We start from the raw sequence: 9,927 nt of genomic DNA on the forward strand, positions 1-9,927 counted from the left end.
TCTCGGATGAGATGGTGTCAAGGTCTTTGTTCCTGGGACGACAATGGGGGTGGTAGCGGTATGCTCATGGGAAAATCCGTGTATTCGGTGCTGCCAGATGACCATGGGATGTGGGCGGCATGGTGGCGTGGGTGTGGCGTTCTATGGCGTCGTGTGTTGGCCGGGTGTGAAAACCTGTCCTATATTCTTGAAGGCGTGGTAAAGATAGGACCAACAAAAAGAGAACAAAAAGAGATTGTCGATATAAGTTAGAAAAGAAAATTCATCATGCATGGAGCCGCAAAAAAAAGATAACAAAAATCCATGAACATACGGATTCATGTAAAAATAAAACACAGTACAAAACATAGTACACCAAGGACGCTACAGGTTAAATGAAGTGACACTGAACATAAACTTGCATAACCACATGAGAACATTTGCGCTCAGACTCCCCTAGCAGTGCAATTACCCTTTGTGTGCCCCGGAATCTTGCATAGGCTACACTTCACAATCCTTTTTTTGGATGGAGGGGGTGGCATTGGACCGGCAGTATCTTCATGAGCATGGCATGGGCCGTCCTTGTAGTGTTTTCTAGCTTTCTTAGCCACAATGTAATCCATACGACTCTTTGGGCGAAGGGAGCTAGGTCGTCCTTTAGACAGCACACGTTGTGGAGGAAGAAGTTGGGTTTCTGACCCAACATCAGTTATGGTATGCCGGACAGGATTTGCTTGTTCGGCGATAGTATCAATAAGCATATCTGAAGCCTTCTTACTTGCAATTTTTTCTTTTGCCTCACATATAGCTGCGAACGCCGTTTGGAATGACTCAGACCCGGATTCTGCCTCCTTGATAAGGTCCATAGCAGCCACATATAGAACATTTCTTCTATACGTAGTTTGGGAAGACAGCTCCCCCATTTCACCCTCGTTTGCCAGGTGCAGTGGTCTCGATTCCCTTGCCCATAAAGTCCATCTTTTGACTATATTCCTTGGTGGAATCTTGCCAATATTGTTCTGAACTAATACCTGAAAAAACAAAATTACGAGTCAGATGAGAAATCATTAATGTAGTGCTGTAAAAATGAGTTTGAGACGCATGACATAGGACCATAATGAAAAAAATGTGTGCATACCTTTAATGAATGGCAGCACAACAGGCCGACATGATCAAAAAATCCACAATCACATGTGACAAAGTCCCCACCGTCTTCCACTTTGACGGTGAATACCTTTTTGTCATAATCAGTTAAGGCTAGTTGCGGCGACAATTTGACCTTGTAGACGTGTCCAGGCTTGGAACGGCGTGCATCAAATGAGCCTGATCTAAAAAGTTCGTGTGAAAATTTTTTGTACAAGGCCTTCGTGTACACAGCCGCTGCATCTATCTCGATAGTAGCGCCAATTACAAGCCGCCTGCGTGTCTGTTATTCAGTGGAATAAGTATATAATGTGTGAGATAAAATAAAATAATGTCAGATAGTAGCTGGAGTAGTACTCATACTATATAAACAAAATACATGCATGCCTTTTATACCTGCTTGCTGACATAATTTGCCTCGTCTTCTGCCTGGCTCCTGGAATCAAGCAATTTGTTGTACTGCTTAACAAACAAGTGCATTGGGGATGATCTGCTGATGAACTTTTTGAGGAGATGATTCGCACTCTCGCTCCGTTGCGTGCTGGTCATCCCGGCACAGAATGTGCCCATGAAGTATGGCATTGCCCACATGTCCCTCCACTTGAAAATCCTGCGAAGGTACTTGTTTCCTTGAAGTTTGTATTTTTTAATCAATTGATGCCACTTTCGCTCAAATGCGTGGAATTCCTTCTTGAAGGCAGAATGTTTGTTGTACACGTGTCCAATTTTCTCTTTCAAGACCTTTAACACATGCCATCTGCACCACCTATGACGGGTGTGGGGCATTGTACTTCGTAAAGCATTTTGCATAGCTTTGCATTGATCTGTAGGAGTACCAAAGAAGAATGATCAAACTAAGGCGAACATATAATAGCATATGTATAACCTGACAAACTACAACAATGTATGAAGACAACTTTTATAATGTGACCTGTCAATATAGTAGTAGGATGTTTCCCGTCCATCAAGTCAATAAAGTTTCTGAATGCCCATTCAAATGTGGGAGTCTTTTCATCAACCATGAGGACGCCGCCAAAAATAATAGACTGGAAATGGTTATTCACACCAACAAAAAGCCCAAATGGCATGTTATACAGGTTGGTCCTGTAAGTGGTGTCGAAAGTAACCACATCACCGAAATGTGCATAATCCAGCTGATTTTTACCATTACACCATATTACTGTTTTCACCCTGCTTTCACCTTCTACTTGCACACAAACTTTGAAGTCCGGATCTGTGGCACTCATATCCTGAAGTATACTAGTGGTTTTGGCCATATCATCAGCGATGGAATCATGAGCTATGGTTGCACACAGAGTTCTCAATGTCTGCTTCCTAAAAGGCACGCCTAGAGAAGAGCCAAGACCTGACCCTAATATGTTGTATATCTGGTCAAACCTGATGTTGTTCTCCCTGAGGTTACGAATAAAATCCTTTGCTAAAGGACTTATAACGCTATGTGATTTCCACTGTTTTTTCTCGCCACACTTCACAGATAGTGGGTGATTGTGCTTGTTAATGAAAACGGTCACATACCATCCATGGTCGTCAGTTCGATGTAGTCTTATACGAGCTTCACAACCAGTGCGGCATGTTGTTGTGTTGGGCCTTTCTTCTTTGCCCTGTAATAATGGTAAAGACACAGAGTGAAAGGCAGACAAAAAAAGTATGAACCAATAATCCGACCGAGACAAAAACAAACAATTAAGATTAAAATGATGCATACCGCACACTGGCAAACGATGTCCTGCATTGTTCTGTAATTTTTGTTATTAGTGCTACTCTTTCCATAGCGAATACCAAAACCACACTCCCAAGAGAACATGTTGTAGAAATCGTAGGCTTCATCCTTTGAATCAAAGATTGTTCCAACACTTGGAACGAACACATCTGCATCGCCCCTAAAAGCAGCGCGCTCCACACACTTCTGGAACGGACTTTTTACTGCAGGGGCAATTCTGTAGTCCATTCCTTCAAACGCTTCCCGTTTACTACATATTTCGGCAAAACCGTTATAGAGTATTAAAACAAAGTTATAATAACGTAACGACCCAGCAAAAACGTAGAGAAACAAAACAACCGAGGAGTAATAAAACATGACCTGTTTGCACAGTGTGCTTACAAAACTATGCTAAATATTTTTTTAAGCATGATTTTTTGGATTGTGTTGCTTAAAAGACTGTGTTGATATGTTTTCCGAAGAACATCCTGTCGTACTCACAAACATTGATGAATTTTAACGGCGGCAAATATAGTCTAAAATAGTACTAATAAAAAAACTAGCTGTCATTTACACACAAAACCTGACGTTTTGCTGATGGTTCACACGATTGAAAACCTCGCTGTAAATATCGAACAAGACTAATTAACAACACAAACGACACTTGGCAGTTCATAAATTATGCCATTATCACCATCGTACACCACAGAAAAACTACTTCTAACAATAGTTAAAAAATCCCAGTGTAAAAAAAACAAAATGTACTACCTTTTCCGCTTAGGTGCCGATCTTCCAGAATGCAGTTCTGAGAACTCTGGATTCGCTGTGATTGAATCAACAACACCACAGCCAGGATTAGAACAATCTGATAGCTCGGTGATGCCTTTGTTTGATCTGAAAGGAGGGGGTCGCAGGTGCTTGAGTAATTTTTTCAGGGGAAAAAAGATAAGTATGTAAATCAAACATGAGACGGCATCTTTCTGATGGCCACTGAACGGGGTAAATACCTGTTAGAGAGCGTATCCATGCCGGCAGGAGTGAGATCAACAGCCATGTGCTGATGGTCTAAAGAGGTGTCTTCTTCGCTATACATGCCGGATGGAGCTCTCATGCTGCGAGCAAAGGAGTTGTTGGCAAAATGGGCTCCTCATCCGCTATATGTAGCAGCCTGGAAGATGAACAGTACCACAAATGAATGAGCACAGGATAGCTTTTTTTATTCATGGTCCTGCCCAACATCCATCGGCTCAAGTGCTAAAGCTTTTAGATAAGTGTGCCATCCATCATTACGATGAAAAAAAAACTAGCCTCCGCAGGCCTAGGGCTGTGCCAGCTAATCGCTGGAATCAAAGAGACTAACGAGGCCTCTGGCTCTTTGGGCCTTAATTGATCCTTTTTTGAATTCAAATGGTACACGGATCCACATGCAGAAGGCTGGGCAATCCTACGGCGTGGACCATAGGTTCGGCCGAACCATGGTTCAGAATCTCGCGTCTCCATCATAGCTATGAAGGTAGCTGTGGTAGTAACTCCACCGGGTGTACTCAGTACCGCCCTACATTGAAAAGGATAGAGATAGAAAACCGATTGCTTAGAAATGTTTAGAACGACATGCTATAACCAAAGGAACTATATTTTAACTGGAAGACTTGAAGCTGCAAAATTAACAATTTAATTAAAACTACATATGATAAAGAACTAAAGAGGTGGCTAATATTTATCAGAAAAATACAATTCAGCTGCTTAAAGAAAATCATTAGGGGCAGTCAAAGAGTCTACAAGCGAACCTTTTCATAGTGAGCATTAAGCAACAAGGAGGAAGAATATTTTTCTGGTTGTCGCCATATTTCAGTTTATGAGTTACAAATTCCCGTGTATCAAAACGTTATGAACACTTTGTTTAAAGCAAAGATTACTACAGCTCACTAAACGTACCAAGAACTCACATCTCAGTGCAATTGGTGTATATATAATCTGGTCCTGCTATGTTGTTCTACTTCTTTGTAAACAAGACTGCCATAGCTTTGGAGACTGTAATGTGATTGCCAGACATTTGTGCTAGTACAACTGACGACAATTATAAATTGATGAAGATCACTCACATAATTTTGAAGGACTAGCCGTTCGTAGTCACTCAGGGAAGCACATTTGCAGTAAGCAGGATGGAAAAACCAATCGAGTGTTCCGTCTTTTTCAAAACTAATGAAAAATCTGTTCTCCTCAAGAAACTCCAGATTAAAATCAGCCTCATTTTTATCCATAAGGTTATCAGCCTCAGTTTCATCCTCTTCCGATGTAGTGTCACCTTCCTCACGGTATAGAAGTTGCTTCTCTTTCAACATAGCTAAATATTCCCTTTCTTCCTTATCGTCCTCTCCTTCCTCAAGAAGGTTATCATCATGCAGCTCTTCCTTGGGCTGTGTCAACTGTAGACAATGAGATGGCATACAAGATCAAATTAAATGCAAACAAGAGGTTAAATAATGCAGCACATGTAGCATAGAAGAAATGGTAAATGCTCCCAATAGAATGCATGGTATGCATGTGAAGATAGATGTGGAACCTTGTATTTGTAATATCTGAAACGGCACAGTGCATGGTCAATCAATTGCTGATCGAGATCCTTATCTTCCAGCCCAGCTTTAAGATTAAAGCACGGAGGCCCGCGACCCAGCTTGTTAAAGTAAGCAAGGAACTCCTGATCGCTGATATCCTCTCCCAGACCTGATTGATTCAGCTGTTCGATCAAAAGTTTCGCTTCATGTCTATCTTGTATGTGCCACTCTGGTTTCTTGACATCAACTACACACTCGTCAGGATCATATTCGTGGATGTCCTCGGCATTATCGGCCTCCTCTGCAGGGTGCTCGTGCTGGTCTAGCAGCTCTTCACTCAAGCTGGTATCAGCCTCCTCCGCAGGGTGCTCGTGCAGCATTCTTGACATGTGGAACTCTGCTTTCTTGACATGGACTACACACTCGTCGGGATCAGATTCGTAGATGTCGTCCTTTGCAGTATCAGCCTCCTCTGCCCGTGGGTGCTCGAGCTCGTGCAGCGTCTCTCCGCTCGAGCCCGTGTCCACCACCACCTTTGGGATGCGCCGATGGCCCCCCTCCGCTCGAGCTCGCCGACCCCTTTACGCGATGCGGCGGCGGCGGCATCCGTCGAAACCCTAACCTAATATGCCATGGGAGAGTCCCGTCTCTTCGGTCCTGGCAGAGTACGCCCGATTGCTTCTCCAACAGAAAAACGTGTTTTTTTTTTTCAGTTTTGCACATCTAAATATGGCATAAGTCTTGTACATCTAAGTCCTATGTCATTGATCTTACATCGAGATTCATATAGATATTTTCTTTTTCTTTTTTCTTTTCCTCTTTGTGCTTGATTCACTCTTTTTTAGGAAGAAAAATGTGCATATTAAAAGAAAAACGTTGGTGGCAACGCTTGGCCGATTGCTTCCTACGTCACGCGCTTGCGTTTGCGCACAGAGAGACACGTTTTCGTGTGTGGGCCTAAACCTTATCCCTTCGCTTTTTCTTCTTTCCCCAATTCATACACGGACACGCGAGCCGAGGTGACCTCTCCCGGCGGTGCCATGGATCTCTCCTCTTTTTTCTCTCCGACCATCAGCCATGACCTCTATTCTCCTCTTCCCGGCGCCATCCTTTTCTCTCTGACCCCATGCGGTTGCGAGCTGAGGTGCTTTGAGGTGGTCGCGGAGTCACTATAGGGGCTTCCACGAGCGCTGCTGCGTGGGCTGCACGGCGGTGGCTACGAGGCTACTGATGTCACCGACGCGCTGCTCCGTGCTAAAGAGGCGGTCATCCGGCAGTAGTCCTCACTCTTTTTGCGCTGGAACCAGTGTCGGATTTTGCTGGAATCGGCAAGCAATTTTGCTTCGACGGTGTACCAGGGGATGCTGCATTTGGCCATGGCGAGCCAACGACGGCGACAACGCGATGCTGGAACCGGCTGTTGGAAATATGCCCTAGAGGAAATAATAAAATGGTTATTATTGTATTTCCTTGTTCATGATAATTGTCTGTTGTTCATGCTATAATTGTATTAACTGGAAACCGTAATACATGTGTGAATACATAGACCACAACATGTCCCTAGTAAGCCTCTAGTTGACTAGCTCGTTGATCAATAGATGGTTATGGTTTCCTGACCATGGACATTGGATGTCATTGATAACGGGATCACATCATTAGGAGAATGATGTGATGGACAAGACCCAATCCTAAGCATAGCACAAGATCATGTAGTTCGTTTGCTAGAGCTTTTCTAATGTCAAGTATCATTTCCTTAGACCATGAGATTGTGCAACTCCCGGATACCGTAGGAATGCTTTGGGTGTACCAAACGTCACAACGTAACTGGGTGGCTATAAAGGTGCACTACATGTATCTCCGAAAGTGTCTGTTGGGTTGGCACGAATCGAGACTGGGATTTGTCACTCCGTATGACGGAGAGGTATCTCTGGGCCCACTCGGTAATGCATCATCATAATGAGCTCAATGTGACCAAGTGTTTGGTCATGGGATCATGCATTACGGTACGAGTAAAGTGACTTGCCGGTAACAAGATTGAACAATGTATTGGGATACCGATGATCGAATCTCGGGCAAGTAACGTACCTATTGACAAAGGGAATTGTATACGGGATTGATTGAATCCTCGACATCGTGGTTCATCCGATGAGATCATCGTGGAACATGTGGGAGCCAACATGGGTATCCAGATCCCGCTATTGGTTATTGACCGGAGAGTCGTCTCGGTCATGTCTGCATGTCTCCCGAACCCGTAGGGTCTACACACTTAAGGTTCGGTGACGCTAGGGTTGTAGAGATATTAGTATGCGGAAATCCGAAAGTCGTTCGGAGTCCCGGATGAGATCCCGGACGTCACGAGGAGTTCCGGAATGGTCCGGAGGTGAAGAATTATATATAGGAAGTCCAGTTTCGGCCACCGGGAAAGTTTCGGGGGTCACCGTATGTACCGGGACCAGCGGAAGGGTCCCGGGGTCCACCGGGTGGGGCCACATATCCTGGAGGGCCCCATGCGCTGAAGTGGGGAAGCGAACCAGCCCCTGGTGGGCTGGTGCGCCCCCCTTGGCCTCCCCTGCGCCTAGGGTTGGAAACCCTAGGGGTGGGGGGCGCCCCACTTGACTTGGGGGGCAAGTCCCCCCCCCTTGGCCGCCCCTTGAGATGGGATCTCTGGGGGCGGCGCCCCCCCTGAACCCCTATATAAAAGAGGGGGGAGGGAGGGAAGCCGCACCCAAGCCCCTGGCGCTTCCTCTCCCTCCCGTGACACCCTCTCCCTCTCGCTGAGCTTGGCGAAGCCCTGCCGAGATCCCCGCTGCTTCCACCACCATGCGTCGTGCTGCTGGATCTCCATCAACCTCTCCTCCCCCCTTGCTGGATCAAGAAGGAGGAGACATCCCCGCTCCGTACGTGTGTTGAACGCGGAGGTGCCGTCCGTTCGGCGCTCGGTCATCGGTGATTTGGATCACGACGAGTACGACTCCATCAACCCCGTTCACTTGAACGCTTCCGCTCGCGATCTACAAGGGTATGTAGATGCACTCCCTTTCCTCTCGTTGCTAGATGACTCCATAGATTGATCTTGGTGATGCGTAGAAAATTTTAAATTTCTGCTACGATCCCCAACAGTGGCATCATGAGCCAGGTCTATGCGTAGATTCTATGCACGAGTAGAACACAAAGTAGTTGTGGGCGATGATTTGTTCAATTTGCTTGCCGTTACTAGTCTTATCTTGTTCGGCGGCATTGTGGGATGAAGCGGCCCGGACCGACCTTACACGTACTCTTACGTGAGACAGGTTCCACCGACTGACATGCACTAGATGCATAAGGTGGCTAGCGGGTGTCTGTCTCTCCCACTTTAGTCGGATCGGATTCGATGAAAAGGGTCCTTATGAAGGGTAAATAGCAATTGGCATATCACCGTTGTGGCTTTTGCGTAGGTAAGAAACGTTCTTGCTAGAAACCCATAGCAGCCACGTAAAACATGCAACAACAATTAGAGGACGTCTAACTTGTTTTTGCAGGGTATGCTATGTGATGTGATATGGCCAAAAGGATGTGATGAATGATATATGTGATGTATGAGATTGATCATGTTCTTGTAATAGGAATCACGACTTGCATGTCGATGAGTATGACAACCGGCAGGAGCCATAGGAGTTGTCTTAATTTATTGTATGACCTGCGTGTCAATGAAAACGCCATGTAATTACTTTACTTTATTGCTAACCGTTAGCCATAGTAGTAGAAGTAATAGTTGGCGAGACAACTTCATGAAGACACGATGATGGAGATCATGATGATGGAGATCATGGTGTCATGCCGGTGACGAAGGTGATCATGCGTGCCCCGAAGATGGAGATCAAAGGCGCAAGATGATATTGGCCATATCATGTCACTTTTGATTGCATGTGATGTTTGTCATGTTTACATCTTATTTGCTTAGAACGACGGTAGCATAAATAAGATGATCCCTCACTAAAATTTCAAGAAAGTGTTCCCCCTAACTGTGCACCGTTGCGAAGGTTCGTTGTTTCGAAGCACCACGTGATGATCGGGTGTGATAGATTCTAACGTTCGCATACAACGGGTGTTGACGAGCCTAGCATGTACAGACATGGCCTCGGAACACAAGCAAAACACTTAGGTTGACTTGACGAGCCTAGCATGTACAGACATGGCCTCGGAACACAAGAGATCGAAAGGTCGAACATGAGTCGTATAGAAGATACGATCAACATGGAGATGTTCACCAATGATGACTAGTCCGTCTCACGTGATGATCGGACATGGCCTAGTCGACTCGGATCATGTTTCACTTAGATGACTAGAGGGATGTCTATCTGAGTGGGAGTTCATTGAATAATTTGATTAGATGAACTTAATTATCATGAACTTAGTCTAAAATCTTTACAATATGTCTTGTAGATCAAATGGCCCACGCTATGTTCCCTCAACTTCAACGCGTTCCTAGAGAAAACCAAGCTGAAAGATGATGGCAGCAACTATACGGACTGGGTCCGGAACCTGAGGATC

At 45.1% G+C, this 9,927-nt stretch overlaps 1 protein-coding gene across 1 annotated transcript; it reads right to left on the bottom strand.

The window, feature by feature from the left end:
* Positions 1–363: 363 nt before the first annotated feature.
* LOC123100248 (protein FAR1-RELATED SEQUENCE 5-like) lies at positions 364–6,072 on the bottom strand. Its single transcript, XM_044522201.1, has 9 exons — positions 5,406–6,072; positions 4,945–5,268; positions 3,850–4,397; positions 3,611–3,736; positions 2,849–3,113; positions 2,054–2,744; positions 1,519–1,946; positions 1,118–1,405; positions 364–1,010 (listed from the first exon to the last, which is right to left on the bottom strand). Exons 3-9 carry the CDS (start codon positions 3,951–3,953, stop codon positions 426–428), a joined length of 2,487 nt encoding a protein of 828 aa, XP_044378136.1. The 5' UTR covers positions 3,954–4,397; positions 4,945–5,268; positions 5,406–6,072; the 3' UTR covers positions 364–425.
* Between the last annotated feature and the right edge of the window lie 3,855 nt (positions 6,073–9,927).

The sequence above is a fragment of the Triticum aestivum genome, chromosome 4D (genome assembly GCF_018294505.1).
Source record: "Triticum aestivum cultivar Chinese Spring chromosome 4D, IWGSC CS RefSeq v2.1, whole genome shotgun sequence".
NCBI classification, from domain to species: domain Eukaryota; kingdom Viridiplantae; phylum Streptophyta; class Magnoliopsida; order Poales; family Poaceae; genus Triticum; species Triticum aestivum.